At 40.5% G+C, this 21,701-nt stretch overlaps 1 protein-coding gene across 1 annotated transcript in view; it reads left to right on the top strand.

The window, feature by feature from the left end:
- Nucleotides 1-21,701, top strand: part of COL3A1 (collagen type III alpha 1 chain) — a 170,565-nt gene that overhangs the window by 29,756 nt on the left and 119,108 nt on the right. The window contains exon 2 of the mRNA XM_033947168.1: nt 13,440-13,624. Coding sequence (XP_033803059.1) covers nt 13,440-13,624 — 185 coding nt within the window. The remainder of the gene's footprint in view (nt 1-13,439; nt 13,625-21,701) is intronic.

Below are 21,701 nucleotides of genomic sequence, written 5' to 3'. Positions count from 1 at the left end.
TCTCCAGCACTCACATACTCAGGTGAAGTTCTAATAACCTCCACCTGCACACCATCATTGAGTCCCTCCTGTGTGCACCCACCAACCAAATCACAAAATAAAGTGAAAACATGAAATGCAACAGTGATAATAATAAATCACATATTCACATACTCATGCAGCATAAAAGGTTAACTAGCCATTAACAGTCAATAACTGGATGACAAAAATCAATTATTGACTTTAGATGACATCAATCATGACTTGCTTGCTCATCTGGCTGCATGCTATTCTATAACATTGCATGACCAAATGCCATAGTGCAAAACTGAAAATGGGGCATGGCCATGGGAGGAGCAAGGGTGGGTCAGGGGTGTGTGGAAAAGTTGTAGAGTATTAAAGGATTATGTGGATGTGTGCTCAACTTGCATGTCAGGATTTATGCCAGGTTTCAGTTGGTATAAGTCCTGGCGCCTAAAGATGGTCATTGGAATCGACACCATTTGCTGTGTCATAAAGAGTTCTCATTCTGGAGTGCACTATATAGATTGGCATTCAGTGCCAATTTTCCCGGTGCCCTGCATTTCTTGTCTAGTTTATTCTGATATTTCAGTTTTAAGAAAGTGCTAAATTGTTACAATACAACATTTCACCAAATTTACTCAGTATTACTTAGGGATTTGTTAATATAAACCAAAGATCCAATTCTTCAGTCTTTACACTTAACATTTAATAGGAATAGAGTTATTTACAAGATTATAAGTAAGGTTTACAGACATCAAGGATAATGATGGAGTAGATCAACTTGTGATATCTGCTCGATGGGAAAAATCTGAGAAAGTATCTGATATTGAGATTTTATCCACATTAAATTGTTTTTGAATACCAACAAGACTGATAGACGATCTCTGATCCTTTTCCACTATAAAAGATTTAGGAGATGGTATTATACCATCTCTAATGTTCATCGTAAATAAATCTTTACAAACAAGCACTATGCCTAAATTACTGAAAACTGTGACAGTTAAGCCCAAATTAAAACGATTTAACCTAGATGAAACAGTCTTGGAGAATTATAGACCTATAGCAGTTCTGCCTTTTCTGGATAAAATCATAGAAAAATTAGTTTTGGAACAATTGGACACATTTGTGGAAAAGGAGAGTCTGTTTGATTATCATCAGTTTGGCTCTCGGATGGGACATAGTGTAGAATCACTTTTAGTGACTACAGTTGATGAATTACGGAGAGGTATGGGTAAAAATAAGATATATTTTATGGTGTTGTTAGACATATCATTGGCATTTGATACAGTAGGCACTGATATTTTGCTGTGAAAGTTGATGATGATGGGGATAGGAGGCAAGGTTTATGCCTGGTTTTCATTGTATTTTGAAGATCGGGTGATTCGCATTAACAGCAATGGCCAAGTATCAAGTATGGTACCTATATAAAGGGGTGTACTGCAAGGATCGGCTACTCTTTAATCTCTATGTAACATCTTTGGGGAAGGTTTTTCAGGAATTGAATATCAGTTATCATTTTTATGCTGACAATATTAAATTATTTTTCCCTATGGATGACTGGAAAGTTGATTTGCAAAGGACATTATTGAGATGTCTGCAAGCTGTAGATATATGAATGACTGAACACAAATTTGCATTGAACCTTGCAAAGACAGATGTGATGCTGATTGGATGGAATGAAAATCCATAATGGTCCCTAGATGTAGAAGTTAACAACATGAGATTTACAATTCATAGATAGTTGAAAATTTTGGGTTTCTGGTTAGATGTGATGTTAAGTATGACAGATCAGGTGTTGACAGTAGTGAATCTACATTTTTCCAAATGCAATTATTGAGTAGATTAAAGCCTACGCTATCAGTTTGGTGGTTCAAACTATAGTAATTAAAAAACTAGATTACTATAATGCCCTTTATTTAAGCATTTTGCCAACATGACGCAAAGCCTTGCAAGTTATTCAGAATGCAATCGCATGTTTGATATTTGCCAGAAGTAAGTTTAAACATGTTACACCAAGTTTGAGAAAACTCCACTGGTTGCCTATTAAATTTCACATTGTCTTCAAGGTCATAGTTCTGACTTTGATTCTTATTCACTATAACATCCCATGATACTTGACACAAATGCTGAAGCTTTACCAGCCTCCTAGATCATTAAGATCAGAGGGAATGTTTTGATTATCAACAAATGAATTAGCTAAAATGCATTATGCTAATATAAGAGTATCTATAATATCTGTTGCAGACGCATTATTATGGAATAAGTTGAGGCTGCTTTCTGATATTCAAAAATGTAAGAAACTGCTGAAAACAAATCTGTTTCTGGAGGCAATCTCTTGATTTAATTATGATTCTGATTGTAAATGCTTCAGATGTGCTTATCTACTTATCTATGTATTAGTTACATGCTGATTATGTTTGTTTTTATGTAAACCGCTTAGGTTTAAGTGGGTTAGATAGTTTTTAAATAAATAAAATTAAAGAATCTTTTCAACAGGGTTTCTAAACATCCATAGCAAGCTTCATTTGACATAAGCAAATTGTCCACTACAGAAAAGGAGAACAGAAAACTCATAAAAAAATGAATATAGATTAGAAGAGCATGCTCATTTCCAAACGGGGAATCTTTTCTTCTTTAATGTCTAACAGATGTTCTGGCTATTCATTATTTATTTGTCCAATACATCAAAAGCTGAATAGAAGAATGGATATTAGGTTGTTAAGAAATGGGACCAGATTTTCCATTAGCATAAACCATGACTATTCATTGCTGGATTTTTCTGAACCCTAAAGTTTAAGATTAGGGAAAGGGGGGGAGGGGAAAGAGCAAACACATCCTGGTTTAGGAAAATATTTGATTTAAGCCACATCAAGTTCTGGAGTCAGCCTTTTTTAGTCATTTATTCTCTGTTATTACATCTAATTTCTGTGTCAATATTTTCACATAGATCAGATTTCCAGTTTGTTCATTTAATTTTCATGCACAATATGCAATGCATTATGTCATAACACTGACACATTATCTACATCTGCACATAATGGGACTATCTTGAGAATACTGAACCAGGCCAGATTTTCCCTGGAAAATTAAACTGAACACTTACTTGCTGCCAAAAGCAGCAAAGATTTGCACTGCTATTCTTTCAGCTTATTTTCAACTGCATGTGCTTTCACTAGAACCAAAAAGTTTGAATCTAGTCCGACCATCATTACTTCCAGATGTGCATGCTAAAAAACCTAAGTTATAGAAGATTGCCATCTACTGTTTAAGGAAAGCATAGCTTAACTTTCAGAATTTCCATAATCTAAAAATATATAACTACCTTAGGGCTTATCAATTAATTTAAAAGGGGGGTGCTCAACAAAACCAACCAACCAACTTCCTAAATTCTCACCGTTATTTTGCCACTGTAGTTGGAAAAAAAAGTGTTATTTCGTTAAGTGCCAATTTGTAGAAATGAAATTCTATGTTTTGACATTGTTTCAGATCATTGATTGAACTGTATCCACATCATTCTCTTCTTGGTTCAGCACTCCCTCGTAATTTTACTACTGCAGCTGCTACTACTACTAATCGTTCCTATAGTGCTACTAAACATATGCAGTGCTGTACAGCAAAGCACAGAAGAGACAGTTCCTGTTCAAAAGAGCTTACAATCTAGTCAAAACAAACTGGACAAGAAGGTGCATCAAAACACTGTGTTCAGGTGGAGGAATTACAAAAGGAATGATAATATAGATATTAGTGCTTAGAAGGTTGGTTGGAGTTTGGAATTGAAAACATCTTCAAAGAAGTGGGCTTTCAGTCTGGATTTGACTGACCTTGTACCGAGTCAGGCAGTTTGTTCCAGGCATAAAGTGCAGCAAGGTAGAAAGGACAGAGCATGGAGCTGACTGTAGAGGAGAAGGGTACAGATAAAAAAGACATCCGATGAACAGAGTGCCAGGGGATAGTGTGGGGAGATATGAAAGAGGAGAGATACTGAAGAACTGTGGAGTGAATGCACTTTTAGCTCAGTAAGAGGAGTTTGAACTGTATGCGGAAATTGATAGGGAGGAGAGGGGTAATGTGGGCTTAGCCACATTGATAGAAAATGAAGTGTGCAGCAACGTTCTGGTCAGATTAAAGGGGAGAGAGATGGTTTAGTGGAGGCCAGTGAGAAGAAGGTTGCAGTAGTCTAGGTGAGAAGTGATGAGGGTATGGATGAGTGTCTTGGCAATGCACTCAGAAATGAAGGGTCTGATTTTAGCAATATTGTAGAGAAATAAACAACAGGTTTTGGCAGTGTGTTGGCTATGTGAAGAGAAGGAGGAGGTTGTGAGTTGATGAGACGAAAGATGAGGGTGGTGTTCACAGGAATAGAGAACGGGGGAAGAGGAGAGACAGGTTTAGGTGGAAAGATAAGGAGCTCAGTCTTGGCCATGTTTAATTTTAGATGGCAGCAAGTCATCCAGGTAGCGATGTCAGACAGGCAGGTTGAAACCAAGGACTGAATGTCTATAAAGATTTCAGATGTAGAGAGATAGCTCTGTCAGTCTTCAGCATAGAGGTGATATTGAAAGCTATGGGAGGAGATTAGAGCACTAAGGGAAGAAGTGTAAATGGAAAAATGAAGTGGTCCCAGGACAGAGCCTTGAGGTACACTGACTGACAGTGAAATGGCAGTGCAGGAGGATTCACCACAACAAACACTAAAGGTGTGATGGGAAAGGAAAGAAGAAAACCAATTGAGACTCAAAGGTGAAGGGGAGGAATATGTAGAAGATGATAAAGAAAAGGCCGAATTGCTTAACAAATATTTCTGTCTGTGTTCACAGCTGAAGTGCCAGGAGCGGGACCGCAGAAAACCAACATGAATAGGGATGGAGGAGTAATAGACCCTGATTGATTTTCAGAGAGTTCTGATCGTGAGGAGCTAGCTAAAATAAAGGTAGACAAAGTGATGGGGCCGGATGGTGTACATCCGAGGGTGCTGAAGGAACTTAGGGAAGTTCTGGTAGCTCCACTGACTGACCTTTTCAATGAGTCTCTAGAGTCGGGAGTGGTACCAGAGGACTGGAGAAGGGTGGATGTGGTCCCTCTTCACAAAAGTGGAAGTAAGGAAGAAGTAGGGAATTACAGGCCGGTAAGTCTGACTCCTGTGGTAAGCAAATTAATGGAAACGCTTTTAAAAAAGAGAATGGTCAAGTTTCCTGTGGATTACAGGACTGGAGGCAACATGGATTCACTAGAGGTAGGTCTTGTCAGACAAATATGATCAATTTCTTTGACTGGGTGACCATAGAATTGGATAGAGGGTGTGCGTTAGATGTGGTGTGTTTAGATTTTAGCAAAGCCTTTGACAGTGTTCCACACAGACGTTTAATAATTAAACTGAGTGCCCTTGGGATGGGTCCCAAAGTGGCGGGCTGGGTCAGGAACTGGTTGAGTGGAAGGCGACAGAGGGTAGTGATCAATGGAGATCACTCTGAGTACAGGGATGTTACCAGTGGTGTGCCTCAAGGTTCTGTTCTTGGGCCTGTTCTTTTTAACATATTTATAAATGATATTGCTGAAGGTTTGTTGGGTAAAATTTGCCTCTTTGCGGATGGTACCAAAATCTGCAATAGAGAAGACATGCCAGATGGTGTAAATAACATGAAGAAAGATCTGGCGAAGCTTGAAGAATGGTCTGAAATTTGGCAGCTGAAATTTAATGCTAAGAAATGCAAGGTCATGGGCTGCAAAAACTCGAGGGAACGGTACAGTTTAGGGGGTGAAGAACTTATATGCATGATGGAAGAGCGGGACTTGGGTGTGATTGTATGTGATGATCTTAAGGTGGCCAAACAGGTTGTAAACGTGATGGTGAAAGCTAGAAGAATGCTAGGTTGCATAGGGAGAGGTATGACCAGTAGGAAAAAGGAGGTATTGATGCCTCTGTATAAGACTCTGGTGAGACCTTATTTAGAATATTGTGTACAATTCTGGAGGCCGCACCTTCAAAAAGATATAAAAAGGATGGAGTCGGTTCAGAGGAAGGCTACTAAAATGGTGTGTGGTCTTCGTGATAAGGCATATGGGGACAGGCTTAAAGATCTCAATCTGTATACTTTGGAGGAAAGGCGGGAGAGGAGAGATATGATAGAGACGTTTAAATCAAAAAATTCAAAAAATGTCACTCACCAGCAGTGGGCTACCTCTCTAAGATCCAACGCTGAAATTCAAAAACAGGTGTAGAAAAAGCCTCAAAAACGTTTTAACATGCAGCAATCATTGATGATTCACAGATGGCATTCTTTTCATATCATAGGCAAAAAACTCACACCTGCAGCACAATGTAAAAAGATCTAAAAGGGAAAACCCCACTACTATGCACAGTAATATTAATTATTTTATATATATATATATATATATTTCTGTAAAAACTTTTAAAATTTTTTATATATTTTTTAACTTTTTATGAATAAATATATGAAATCTACAGTTCTAGATGCAACATCACTGATAAAGGAAGCAAAATACTTAGCTCTGGCGCCAGAGGACAAAACTGGAGGAACTCCACCGGTATAAGTTGCTATTTCTTCTTTTTTCAACGGTAGACAAAAAACTCTCCCAGCACACAGTCAATTCCACGACAAAGCCAAAGACTTGACTTGTTCATTGAGGATATCCTGAAAACTAGGCTTAGTTGAGAAGTCCTGGTCCTAAGGGCTTAGTGGAGAAGCCCTGGTCTAGAGGCTTAAGTTAATTATTATCTTGTGAACCAGGAAGGAATATTTTTTCATTGTGTAGTATAACATTGTACAGACTTAGGGCCCGATTCTATATAGCTCACCTATAAACTCAGCACCAACCAGTGCAGCGCAAAACACAATTCTATAAAAGTTAGGCAGCCTATATAAAATCATGCTTAGTGCCTCCTAAGTGGTATTAGGTGTCCTAACTTAGGCACACTCTCTTTATACCAGAGTTTTCTTCATTTAAATACCTGTACCTAAATTAGACACCTACATTGAAAACATACCCATGATCCACCCATTACCATGCCCACTTTTAGGTAGGCACTTTGGACTAGGTGCCAACTTTTTATAGAATTGTGTTTCTCGAGTTAGGTACCTTACTTTCAATTAAGTACAATTAATGCAGTGGCATAGTAAGGGGAGGGAGGCGGACCATCCCAGGCACTGTCTCGGTGGGGGCACCAGCACCTCTCTGCCCCCATGCCCGGCTTGCGCCCTCCTTTCCCTGCCCCCTTACTTCTTTAAAATCTTTGCCAGCATGAACAACTACTCTAGCCTGCTGCTTGTGCAGGCCTGGCTCCCTCTGAAATCACTTCCAGGTCACGAGGCCAGGAAGTGACACCAGAGGAAAAGCAAACTCTAGTGCAAGTAGCAGGACAGAAAAGCTGATCGTGCTGGTGAAGATTTAAAGAGGTACAGGGAGGGAAGGGAGGATGTGATTATAGTGTGGGGGCACAGAAAGAGCAGGGGACGGGGAGCAGGGGACAGGTACCATCACCCCCGGGCACCTCCAACCCTCGATATAGCACTGAATTAATGGCAATTATGAGATGTTAAGTATCAATTATCAGCGCTGATTAAGCCTATTAACCAATTAAGATAGTTGCCTACATCAGCTAGTGGGCGTCAATGTATGCATCTTATTATAGGTGGACAATATAGAATTTGTCAGATAGTGTTGTTTTTATTGATCTTCCTCTAGATTTTTTAAATCACAGCAAATTAAAAGAAGATTTCACCCAGTTGATTTTAAAACATATCCAGCCATTCAAATGTAACAACTATACTGTATAGTAACTGCCCTATACTATACAATAAAGAGAGAATGATTCAAACTAATAGTTTTAAGCTGTCATTTGGAAAAGTAGGTTAAACAATTAAATTATTATATCTGTACAATTAGACAGCCAACAATTACTGCAATTAATGCCAGATGGTGAGGGTAGTATTTTTTATAACAAGGCCGTAAATTCAACTGGAACTGAGCTCAAAAATTAGGCTACAGCTTTTGGCCATAATTGCACAACCACAGCCTCTTTTTTAAATAAGCTCCAGGAATGTGCTTTCATTAACACACATTCAGTTCATTAATCCATCTTTAAAAGATATGTGCCTGTTAAATTGGTTTAAATCTATGAATGAGCATATACTAAGTAAATAACATGCATCAAATTGTTTAAAAAGGACATAGGGCTAGATTCACTAAGCAAACCAACGTGTACCGAACGGTTTGTGACCCCTTTGCGACCCGATTTCCCTCTGATCTGATCCACTAACCTCTCCTCCGATCCGATTTCGATCCGTACATGCAAATGAAGGGAAACAGCATGCAAAGTAGGCAGGGACGTGATTCACTAAACAAATCTGGGACACTGACTGGGCTAGCCTATCAACAGAAGAAGCGACTGCTGGGGACCAGTCACACACATCCCTGCCAACTCTCCAGCTCCATTGCCGCCCTGAAATCTTCCGCATTTGTTGGGGGGGGGGCATTTTTTGACAGGTCTGCCTGTTTTTTTCTCTTTTATTTTTCCCATGGCACAGATATTTTGCGTGTATTACACACGCAAAATATCTGCCCCATAAAAAAAACAAAAAGGCATGCAGACCTGTCAAAAAACGGCCGAGTGCCCCCTCCCCCAACAAACATGATCCCTCTGACAAACGCGATCCCCCACGGTGACCCACAAATAGCAGGAGGGATGCCAACTCCCTCCTGTCACCAACTGACTCACCCCTCGACCAGCCCGGCCCAGCCCACCCCCAGCCCAGCCTGACCCAACACCCCCCTGTACCTAAAAGTTGGGAACAGGAGGGGTACTCAGTCCCTCCTGCTCCTTAGGCCTCCAATGCTGTCTCGAGGAGCAGTAGGAACCTCAAAGTCCTCCTGCTCCTCCTCCTGATGCAAAGCGAAAGTGGGCCTTAGGCCCCATTCCGGTGCATCATGTGCTCACACCTGAACTTCGTTTCTCCACTGGTTAGAGGTTGTAAATTTAAAAGTCATCATCAACATCTTCTCGCATATCAAGCAGGTAAAGACCTTGAACAATTGCTTGTGCCTACTACCTATGGAGAATTTAGGAAACGCCTGAAAACACATCTATTCCTGAAATACTTAGGAAACCAACCTATTCAATCTTAGTCCTTAACAACCGAGCGCAAGAACCACCTGTCGCTAAATCTGTACTTTGTTTAGTCATTCAATCTGTAACTTTGTTTATTCACTCAATCTGTAACATTTCTAATCATTGTAAACCGCATAGAACTTCACGGTCCTGCGGTATATAAACTGTTATTATTATTAAGGCCCTGATTGGCTCAGGTGCCTCAGGCTCCTCCCTTGGGAGGCGCCTGAGGCATCTGAGCCAATCAGGGACTTCCTTAGGGCTGAGCTTAAGGAAGTCCCTGATTGGCTATTGCTTTGGCCAATCAGGGACTTGCTTAGGCTCAGCCCTAAGGAAGTCCCTGATAGGATCAGGTGCCTCAAGCCCTCCCAAGGGAGGAGCCTGATATGCCTGAGCCAATCATGGCCTTAGGCTCCTTCCTGTGCATCACATGATGCACCAGGGTGTGGCCTCAGGCCCACATTCACGTTGCATCAGAAGGAGGAGCAACAGCAGGAGGACGTTGTGGTTCCTCCTGTTCCCGAAGACAGCGCTGGAGGCCTAAGAAGCAGGAGGGACTGAGCACCCCTCCTGCTCCCAACTTTTAGGTACAGAGGGGTGTTGGGCCAGGTCGGGCTGGTTGGAGGGGTGCCATGCCAGTCGGGGGGGGGGGTTTGGCACGGGGGGGCTTTGTCGGGTAGGGGGAGGGTTTTTAAAAAAAAAAAATTAATAGGCCTGGTATTTTGCAGCTCATTAAAAAAAATGAAAAAAAAAAAGCTGGCAGAAGTCCTGACAGCAGTGACAGGAGGCTGCTTCGCCTGTCACTACTGTCAAGCTTCTCCCTGACTCAATCCGATCCGTGCAGTTGGTTGGGGGCGTGCCTCCAATCGCCCCCATTGCATGAAGATGGTTGGTGAATCAGTTGGCCTGGCTTCAATCGCTCACAGATCGGAAGGTTAGTGAATCTAGGCTATAATCTCCTCATATAAGAGGGCTAGGGAGGATCCGAAGCCCCCAAGGTCTAATTTCCCTTCCCTGCCTGAGTCAGCAGCAGGAAGAATAAATAGAAAGGGTGATCTTCCCTTCCCTGCTGCTGTCTCCCCAACTCTAGAGGCTGCAAAAACAATTAAACCATGTGCAGGGCCAGAGCCCTGTATGTTCCACTGCCAACTCTGTTAATCTCCATCCTTCTCCTCTTCCTCTTCCTCTCGCCCCATGATGTAACTTCCTGTTTCAGAGAGGGAGGAGGAGGAGGACAAGTAGGAAGAAGAGGGAGACAAGCAGAGTTGTCAGCGGCACACACAGGGCTCTGACCTTGTGCATGATTTTATTTTCTTTGTGGCCTTCAGAGCCAGGGAGTCAGCAGCAGGGAAGGAAAGAAAAGACCATCCTTCCTATTTGTTCTTCCTGCCTTGGACTTGGGCAGGCAGAATCAGTGAATCAGTGAAGGGGAGACAAAGGAAGAGAATGAGATAAGGCGAACATGGAGTGAGTTGATAAGATAGAACAATGGTAAAGGATGGGACTCATGGGAGGAAAGAAAGAAAAGAATTATTAAAGGTGGGAGAGACACCCCAAGGATTTTAAATTGGACCACCATACCTAACGTGACCATTTATTTTTTTCATCAAATTGTCAGTCCCGCCCCCAATCCCACCCTAGCCCCGCCCCAATCCCACCCTAGCCCCATAGTGCCGCTGAACAACCATAGTTAAATGGAGCGCTTCAGGAGGAGTGTTGAGGGTGGGATGTGGGCAGGCTTAGACTTAGTCGTACTGCATGTATAACTGAAAGTTATACAACACAGGATCGACGGAACTTGGACGTTATGACTTAGACCATTTAAAACATGGTCTAGGTAACAAACACCCACCTAAAGACACCAGATAAGCACTGCAAACACATAATACAGACCCCCCACACACTACCCCAGTGATTACTGACCCTCCCTCACCCCCCACCCATAAAAATATTAATCACAACTTGAAAATTGTGCCTCCAGAACATCATCACCTGGCAGCCTGGCATAGGAAAGCCTAGTCGTGCTGCACAGAGGCGTCTCAAGCCGTCTTGGGGGTGGGTTAGGGACCCATAGAGAGGAGGACCCATGCCCATAAGCCCCTGTAATCACTGCATTGATATTGAAACATGTGCACTCCCCTATACACCCCAAAACCCTTTTTTACTGGCATATAAGTGGCTCCTGTAGCCATAAGGACTATTGGGGTGGTAGATAAGTGGGTCTAGGGGATTCTGTAGGTGGTTTGGGGGGCTCACCATGACCTATAAGGGAGCTGTAGTGAGGAGAAGACTTGGCACCTTTATTGTGAAGTTCACAACAGTGCCATGTAAGGTACCCCACTATTTAGGTGCCATGTCTGGGTGTTCAGTCCATCACTTTGCAGACCCCTCCCACGTCTAACAGGGCTTGTTCTAGGCATTTTTGACTTGGACAAAAAGTTGGACGAAAATGTGGTATAAAGATGGACGATTTAGTGACTTTGACGATCAGATCGACAGTATGCATACTTAGACAATTTCCGAAACGAAAAAAAATGTGGACGTATTTTTCAAAAATGTGTCCTAAGCTGTTTTTTATTTTGGACGACTTGCGACTTAGATGAAAAGGGACTTAGACATACAAACATATATAATTAGTCATTAAAAAAAAATTAAAGTCTGATGTTCAAACACAAATATCTGGATAACATCAAAAGTTATCTGGATATTTGCACTGGTCGGAGCTGTTGGTGGGTATCTAGATAGTGCCATTAGATACCCTTACATACCACCTTGAATTTATCTGGTGAAAGGCAATTCAATGATTGGGCACTTGCATATATACACCACTTCCATATTTAAAATTACAGAATGATAGCACTTACACTTCAGTGTGCCCTTACCCATGAATGTACTAGCAAAGCGCCTAAGCATTATTCTGAAGAAGTGCATAAGTGGCTTAGCATATTTAGACATGCAAGAGAGGCATTCACAGGGTATGATCCCACATACGCACACAACGTGATTTTCTGCTGCATATTCATGTCCCCAGTTATACTGGGTTAATGACTGGTGGAGCTGCAGGTATGTAAATGTGAGGCATACCGATACTAGGTTATACAATATTCTATATGTGTGGATGAATAATTAAGTTGTTTGCTATCCTATATATTATTAGTGTTCTTTTCACTTTTATTTTTTTATTGCTTTTAACATTGTAACCCACCTAAGTCCTTGGATAATACAGGTGAGATATCAAATTAATAAATAATGCTATTATAGAACAGACTCACCACACAGCATCAGAGTGTCTAAAAACAGGTGCCTGCATTTAGATGCCCCCATAGTGCCAGGATGGTCCTTGGGCAAAAGTAAGGTAGAATCAAAAGCTATCAGGTTTGCTATTTGTCCTAATGTTATCCTATTTGCTGTCTGGATGGTGGTCTCAATATCAACACATAAGAATTGCCGCTGCTGGGTCAGACCAGTGGTCCATCGTGCCCAGCAGCCCGATCCCGCGGTGGCCCTTAGGTCAAAGACCAGTGGCCTAACTAAGACTAGCCTTACCTGCATACGTTCTGGTTCAGCAGGAACTTGCCTAACTTTGTCTTGAATCCCTGAAGGGTGTTTTCCCCTATAACAGCCTCCGGAAGAGTGTTCCAGTTTTCTACCACTCGCTGGGTGAAAAAGAATTTCCTTACGTTTGTACGGAATCTATCCCCTTTTAATTTTAGAGAGTGCCCTCGCGTTCTTTCTACCATATATGGTGCCAATCACCACTGAATCTGGATATTCAGCACCGGTCTCTATTTAAATAGTAGTATTGAGTATCCAGATTTCTTTCAGCCACAACCACTAGAAGAAGAGAGCATTTGTTTTAGCTTTACAACATTTTTCACAGATGTTATAGTGGTTTGGGAATTAGAAGAGTAACTGGACTGGTAATTTGGGGATTAAGTAGATTGACCCCCCCCCCTTCCCCAGAATACATTCTGATTATCTATTCTCAGACTCCTGATGCAGGCACTGTAGCTAAAACAAGGCCCGTATCGAGTCAGAGAAATTCACAATAAAGAGACCCTGTTCATTGGAACCTGATTATCATCTCCACTGTTTTGTGGTGGAATACCAGCCTGTGAATATATTAAGCCTATTAAAAGCACAAAAGCAAAGAGTATACATTAGATCCAGAAGTCAGAACAATCTTAGGATCCTGTGCAAGTAGTAATCTTGATCCAAATGAAGAATTATTTGGCATCATATAAAATAGAAATGAATCTAATGGGGTGAATCTATTTGGCTGATCATTTTTTCACCATTGCTTTAACAGATTGTGAACACGGTGGCCAAATATATTCTGACCGAGATGTGTGGAAACCAATACCTTGCGAAATCTGCGTATGTGATTCCGGAAACATTCTCTGTGATGAAATCCCCTGTGAAGAAACAGTCTTAGACTGTGATTACCCTGAGATTCCTTTTGGAGAATGTTGTCCAAAGTGTCCTTCAGGCCCTGTAAGTTGTTATTTTTTCTTTCTGTGCATATTTCTGAACAGTATGAAAATTAACTACAGGCTAATTAATTGAACATTACAATATGTACAATGATGAAGTAATTATTTTGATCTACTGATTATTTGCAATTACATTTACGATATTCAGCCAGTAGTGCTCAGTGTTTTGCTGATTGCCACCAGCGTAATGCCCAAAAATTTAATGCTAAATTTCAGCATTGAATTTCCAGGGTAAGTGGAATATTCAGCACTTAGCCAGTTATGAAGCACTGAATAAAGGTAAGGCTGACTTTTATATGGCCTGTGCATAGAGGGCTCCTTTTGCTACGCTGCATTAGGGCTTTAGCGTGCAGAATAGCACGAGCTGTAATGCCGCGGGCATTGAGCTGACATTAATTCTAGCCGTGTAGCACGCGCTAATCTGCTGCATGCGCTAAAAACGCTAGTGCACCTTAGTAAAAGGATCCCAGAGTGTAACAAACAAACAAAAGAGTATTTTTAATATAAATTCCACACTCCACAGTAACAAATTACATCGAAAAGTGGAGTTCAAGAAAAGGATATTTAGTCAGTTCTTAAAGGAAGAAAATTTCTTCTTTAATCTGTTGCCCAACAGTTTCAATTATAATGTCATATCAATCATCATTCATATTTAGGGAAAAAGGACCTCAGACAGGTTTTCTAATGCATACAAATCAGCCAAAACAGCTGTTCAGCTGAATGAAACCATAGAATAATCATAGGTCCTCCTCCTCCTCCTAAACCATTCTATTGTGCAAATTCAGCAATCCTTAAAAATTCTTAAATAGTTGCATTAATATATTCAGTGATTTCAAATATCAAATTTCAAATATCTAGGCCACTTATCTTATTGATTTGGCACTGATTCTGACAGGCCCGTTTTGCCTACTCGCTTCTTCAGAGAATCAAGTCAAAAGTCAAGATTGGAAGCATCCCGGTCCACTTATTGCACTGCAGTCATAAGTACGTACAAACTAAAAAACACTATTACTCCCCATGAAATCTGCACAAACATCTATCATCTTCCGCAATTACACATATATAAACTGTGCACAATCAGGGCAACCTAGATAAACCAATCGAGGCCTCAGCTTAACAACATATCTTATTGGTATAATATACCCGAAACTGTATATAAAAGTGGGAAAAGGAAACTGCTTACATTGCTATCTTTCTTCAGTATTAAGCTGAACAATACCTAGTCTAAAGCATCCTAATTTCACTGCCAGACTACCGGCACCTCCTTCAATAACCCATATTGTCCCTTAAAACGAAACAACTAGACTACCATACTAGAAAGCTGTAAAAGGAGCAACCTGAAATAAAATGAATGACTACCAACTAAGAGTCGGCAGTCCTAGCACTTACAATTCAAAGTGACACCAATTTTTGGGTCTCAAAAAGCACCAATGCTCACATGACCTCTGCTGCCAAGCCACGGATAATGGCGTCCCCAGCCCAGGTAGACGCTGTGGCAAATTAACCCTTACCATGCCCCCATTCTTTACAAAGCTCCACTGATTGGTTCAAAATAACATGATTAAAATGACGCAAAGGCTTCAAACCAACGAATCATGGCTGCATATGGCCGGGCCTTTAAACACACCTCCATTCTTAACTTCACTATTAAGTGCAAGGATGTCGAAGTTTTGATAATGCAAGGAAATAAGCTAGGGCTAGTGGCTACATGCATCACTACCACACCAACTGACATATCAAAAAATTAACATATGCTCCTAACAATCTATATCATGCATATCACATTTTAATATCAACACACTCACATTCATCCACTACACCCACATGCATACTTTTGACCTTTTGATACCTGTTTATGGAAATTTGAAAAAACCTATAAAGACACCTTTCACTCAATAAACCTATTAAGCCCAATGGGTTCTGTTGAACATAATCAGTGTATCCACCGCTGCTCTCGCTCTGTAAGAAGTTTATCTATATCACCGCCCTCTCCTCCCTGGTATTACCATATAGCCATAACTTTAAAATTATCAAAATTATGGCCAGCAACTTGACAGTGCTGCACCAATGGTGCTCCTGGTTTTTGAGTTGAAATAGCTGATCTATGTTCAGTCATTCTAACATGAAGATAATGAGTGGTCTTTCCTACGTATATCCTGTTGCATAAACAAATCAGAATATATACAACATTTTTTAGATTTACATGTAGCAGAATTGCCCACTTGATAAGTTTTATTATCATAAGGGTTGACAAAAGTGTCCCCCCTCTAAGGTGATATTGCAAATTTTACATGGACCACATTTTTTAGGCCAACTGGAACTGTGCAAGTTGCAGAAATAGGTAACTCGTCTGGGCTCAGCAATTCTTTCAGATTTTTTCCTCAGGAGGCATTTGCATTACTGCCCAGTTCTTCTTAACATAGAGTGGCCAGGTTACCCATTCCAGAAGGGAGACTTTTTGGCCAGTCTTGGATTTCTACCAACCACATCCTGGTGCATGATGGGATCCGCTTCACTTATTTCAATGGATAGAATCATGAACTACAAAATACTATGCTGCTTTGGGATGTAATTTTAAAATCAGGATTGGCCAAAAATTCTTCCTTCTGGAATGAGTAAACTGATCACCCTACCTATGCACACAGTTACACTAACTAGTCAAGTGCTGACTCTGCCCTGGAACACCCCCCAAATAGTCACTTTTTATATAGGTGCTACCCAGCAACACTACCCAGTTAAGTTTGTAGTATAGCCACAGGAGGGCTTTGGAGGCCTGGACCATCCCTACTCCCACTTTAGGTTCAGGACCCCTCCAGAACTTCAGCATACCTTTACCTTTGCTGGGTGAATGTCAAAGCCCCAACAGCCAAATAAATATAGTGCCACTGCTCCCCTCCTCCTCAGGCTGCTTCGTTAAGTCATGGTAAGGTTATACCTCCCAATATTCAGCTGGCAACGGACAAGGTTTTCTTAAAACACTGATCATCACTGGCTAATTTATCCCCTGATATTCAGTGCTAGGCCATATCCAGGCACTGGCACTGAATATTAGAACAAAATTCTGCCCAGAGCTTATGCGGACCTGGCCGATATTTAGCCGGAACTGTATAAAAATTCTGCAGCCCCAACTGAATATCAGGTTGGCCGCATAACCTTTAAAAGAAATTTAAATGAGCTCCCAAACCCCCTCCTGCCCTACCCAACCATGCCTTTTCTTTCCCTCCTCCTCTCTCCTTCCAAGCACCCCCACTTTCCCTAATACCTAGTTAGGTCCCCCTGGTGGTCCAATGGGGGGGAGGAGGAGTTAATGAGGGCATAAGTGCAGCTTCCTCTCTCCTTCCCCTTGTTGGTGCCTCTCAAAAATGACTGCTTTGACCTCTCTTGGCAGCTCATGGTACTACATATGTAACCTATTGTGCTATCCATCCCTGTTGTGCTTCACGTTATCCGTTTTTGTTTTTTTTTCTATATTCCAGATTTTCATACCACTTTTCTGCTGCAAAATAAAATACATTTCATCAAATAAACAGCTAAATTATGTGCTCACGACCCATAGTAAATGCATAACTTGATTTGAATATTGGACCCACAATATATTTTTAATTTAGATCCAATACGGAAGACTATAGAATATAAGTGAGTGGTATTAGCATATAAAACATTGAAAGTACCTATAAAATCTAATATGGCAAAATACTTATTGTTTAAAAGAAATTCTCATATAAAAAAGAAGATCCAGTCCATTGGCATGTTATCTGCAAGTTCCACCAATAGTACTTCAATCACTAGGCACAGGCAGATCATTCGGATTCCTGCAGAACTTCTCTGTATTGAACATATGATCTTGAATAGCACCCCCCAGTGGCAGGAATTTAGGTGGAGGACTCCCAGACAACTTAAAAGGAACATTGGTGCTCACACCTAAATTATAGGGGCATATATATCACTAGCATACTAGAAAGAAATTAAGCACCTGCCTTATAGAATAGGTACATCAGTTTCTTCCAAGTGTCTAAATATAGACAAACTATATTAGAATTGTTCCCATAAAGTGCAATTTTATAATGGGGTGCTTAATAAACACCTAGAGAGTGCCTGCACAGGAACTTGTTCTACAAAGGAATGTAGGTGCCTGCTTTCTTTGATAGAATACTATCAGGTGAAATAGTTGCCTAGGATTTAGAAACAAGTACTGTACTTATTCCAGCCATAGGTTTAGTGTTAGTGTTTGCACTTAAATGTCAGAGATAGCACGCATACCTTATAATATTCTGTAAGATTCATGTGTAATTGGGAACTTCTGCTCAGGTTCTCCCCTTGAATATTCAATCTTAGAAACACAAGCTATATAAGTTAAGTGCATATTTATAAAAAGTCATGCAACGTGCACTTAGTGCTAATTTTACAGAATTATCTCCATAGGGCTTGATATTGCTGACATGTCTAATGCATACCATTAAACACCAACTTATCTTTATTTACATACTCAGCCATGTCAGACATTCACAGTGGTAATTACTAACATACATACATTAATAATAATAATAACTTTATTCTTCTATACCGCCATAGTCGGATGACCTCTAGGCAGTTCACACTGAAGAGAGCTGGACAATCAGCGAATTACAAAATGCAAATAGTGAAAGTACAACATATTACACAAGAAATAGACAGATGGAATATACAAAATTGGTGTGGTTTCTGTTTAGGAGATAAATCTGTCAAACAGTACGGTTTTCATTTCTTTCCGAAAGGCGCCGTAAGTCAGTCTGGCTCCATTGATGTAGTTACCTAACCAAGACTGCTGTTTGCTTGCTTGGAACATAAAAGACCTATCCAAAAAGGACTTATATTTACAGCCAGTGATCCTTGGGTATGCAAACAGGTTACAGTTTCTGGTTGTCCGTGTGGGGCTGTATAGCACGAAATGAGGTAGGAGATAGGAAGGAGCTAGTCCCCAGGCCTGCTTGAAACAGATACAAGCAAACTTAAACATTATTCATGCCTCCATTGGCAACCAGTGCAACAGTCTGTAGTAGGGACTAATATGGTTGCTTTTCTTCAATCCAAATATCAAGCGAACTGCCGTGTTCTGTACCATGCTTAAAGAATTAACGTGAGAATTTTACTAAATAAATAGGGTTACCAGATTTTCCCGAAGGAAAATCCGGACCCATGGCCACATCCCCAGGCCTGCCCAATTCTGCATCATTCTGCCCCTCAGCCCCACCCCCCAGCCAGCATCCACACATGCACAGTTGTGACGCAATGATGTCACACCACGTTGGATCTGCGCATACGTGGATGCCCCTTCCTGATGCGATTTTGATGGGAAGCTTTTTAAAACCCAGACAAAGTGCCAGATTTTGAAAAGCTGTCCAGACCCTCGGACTTGTCCTTGAAAAGGAGGACATGTCCAAGGAAATCCAGACATCTGGTAACCCTATAAATAACATATGTCAAGTAATTAATTCACTGCAACAGTAACAAAATAAGATGTAAAGCATATAAACACATTCAATATACCTGATTGTCTTATTATTATGCAAGAATGAATAATGCAGTTTATTAGACAGCTTGATCTCTAGTGGTAGTTCCACAAAACTACCACTAGGGATTGACTGATATTATTTTAAACACAGGTGCCCAATGGAACAAGAGTGACTTCAGCACTAGACTACTGAAATCCTCAGTAGGTGCCAGGGGGATCAGGGATATTTATATATGGGGTATCAGGGGTTGGTGGTAGTATTTAATTACCTTTTATTCATGGCTGTAGCAAGGCTGTAGCAAGGCAAATGTATATTTCCTACAGAATTCACTACTGAGGTACCACAGGTTGGTGATTCCTGCAGTAAATATTGTTATAGTAAAATATGATCCTTTTATCACAGTGTATTAACAGCACTGCTGAATATACTGCTGAGTCCTCAAGTCTTCACAGTGCTACCACCAATAAATTGAAATGTGAACTTTATGCCCATGGCTGAATTATTGACATCTTATCCTCACGATTCCTCCGTTGTGCTGTTTCCCTCATCATCGAGGCCTCTTTGGGCTTTTTCTCCAGTGAATATGCTGCCTCAGCATTCATAAATATATGTTAGGTCTGCTGTTTCATTGGCCTAACTTATGTGCATACATTGTCTAAAGAGCAGCTGAATTTGACTATTCTCCAGATAACTGTCGTGCCAGTCCATGGCCAATCCCCCAACCCAATTATGCTTCTTACAGATTTTTGCAGTTGCGGATTGTTTGTAATAAGCTGCCAATGCAGTCAGCATTACTACTGGTTACATAAAGTGCTTTGAAAATTGGGCCTATATTATTATACACAGATAAATGTATATTTAAAACACCCTAAGAACAGATACCACAATTGACAATGATTCTTATCAGATTCCCTGTGTAACAGATACCTGGATATATAGCAATAACTTTGGAACCTTGAATATTTAGGCCACGGATGACACTTTTAGATGAACCAAGTAAGTATTGGTAGCAAATGTGTTAAGCCCTGCTTAAACTGGGGGAAAAGGCCTACAGTAGTTTGTCTCTTAGCGCACATTAATAGCACATTCAGATTTCTTTCTTTTTTTTTTTAAGGAGTGGTGTGGCATGGATGTAAAAACATTATCCGGCTACCATGCTCTGATTAGTGCGCAGTAAGGAACAAATTCTATATATGGCACCTAAAAAATCAGTGTCAAAAGGATGGCGCTTAGCGCAGTTCTATAAAAGTTATACAGTTTATAGAATCACTTTAAGCCGCTGTATGCATCTTTAGTTGCACCTGTTTAGGCCAATGAAAAGCCGGAACAATTATCTGAACCTATGGTGTGCGCAGATCGGGTGTATATTAAAACAGTGCGCCTAACTTTCAGGAAAGTCCACAATCCGCCCAAGCTCCTCCCCTGGCCATGCCCCCTTTTCAAATTTGCACACATGAATTTACATGCACCACTTTATAGAATTTTCTTAGAAAGTAGTGTATGTAATTTCTAATTAGTGTCAATTATTAGGTGCTGCTTGCCAATTGTCAGTGCTGACTTAATTAAGACTGGCTATGCATACCAATTTGTGCGTGCACCTTAAGGCATATTGGCTCCCCATCGAACATAGAATTACTAATAAAATCCTTCTACTTACATTTAAAACTAGAACTAGTAATCAACCGAAATTCATCAATAGACTTCTCATACCCTATGCCCCCCTCAGATCACTCCGTTCCGCTCCACAATATCCCCTCCTTTAAAAAATATTAACACCATGCGCTTAAATATTTTTTCATTTACTGCACCTTCCCTCTGGTACTCTATATCAAATTACATAAGAGAAGAAACAAATTTAAACAATTTTAAATCAAAATGAAAAACCTTTTTTGTTTGAAGACGCCTTTGAGTAGCAATTGCTCTCTTAAAGACGCTGTTAAATAGCAACTGTCCTCCTAAGGACATTGTGACATCTCTTCTCTTGGACTTTTCCCCCACCTCTTATTCTTTCCTTCAGTGTCTCTTTCCTTCATAATTTTATACTTCTATCCCTATTTTCCTTTTGTTCAAGTTTGTCCATTTGGTTAATTGTTCCCCCCAACTATGTCTATTTTATGAACTTGACTGATTTTATTGATTGATGTACACCGCCTAGAAGCCTGATTAGGTGGTATAATTTTTAAATAAACTTGAAACTTGAAAACTTGATAGCATAGACTGAAAGTGAGAGCCCTTAGCACTTTCTAAACATGTAATGCGAATTGGAGCACAATCTAAAATAAAATAAATGGAAAACAAATGGCTAAAATGGGCTTAGCACATGGAAAAGTCCCCCAATACGACGCACTAAGCTCGTTTCCTAATGTGATTTAGTGAATGGATCCTCCAGCTCCCATTTTGGTTCTTTTTTTCTCAGCAGTAAAATGAATGTTTTGACTTTTACCTCCAGGATAGTCATTGAGGTCCCTGCATTTGTCATGTAGAAGGTTGGAGACAGAGAAGTTGACAAGATTTCCGGATTATCTATGATGTTGAAAAACAGCACATCAGAGTAAACAAAAGATCAGTTTTTCAATTTGTCCCCCT

Source organism: Geotrypetes seraphini, chromosome 5 (genome assembly GCF_902459505.1).
Source record: "Geotrypetes seraphini chromosome 5, aGeoSer1.1, whole genome shotgun sequence".
Lineage (NCBI taxonomy): Eukaryota > Metazoa > Chordata > Amphibia > Gymnophiona > Dermophiidae > Geotrypetes > Geotrypetes seraphini.
Note: the sequence above shows the minus strand (reverse complement) of the source record. Positions and strands in the feature narration are given on the sequence as shown.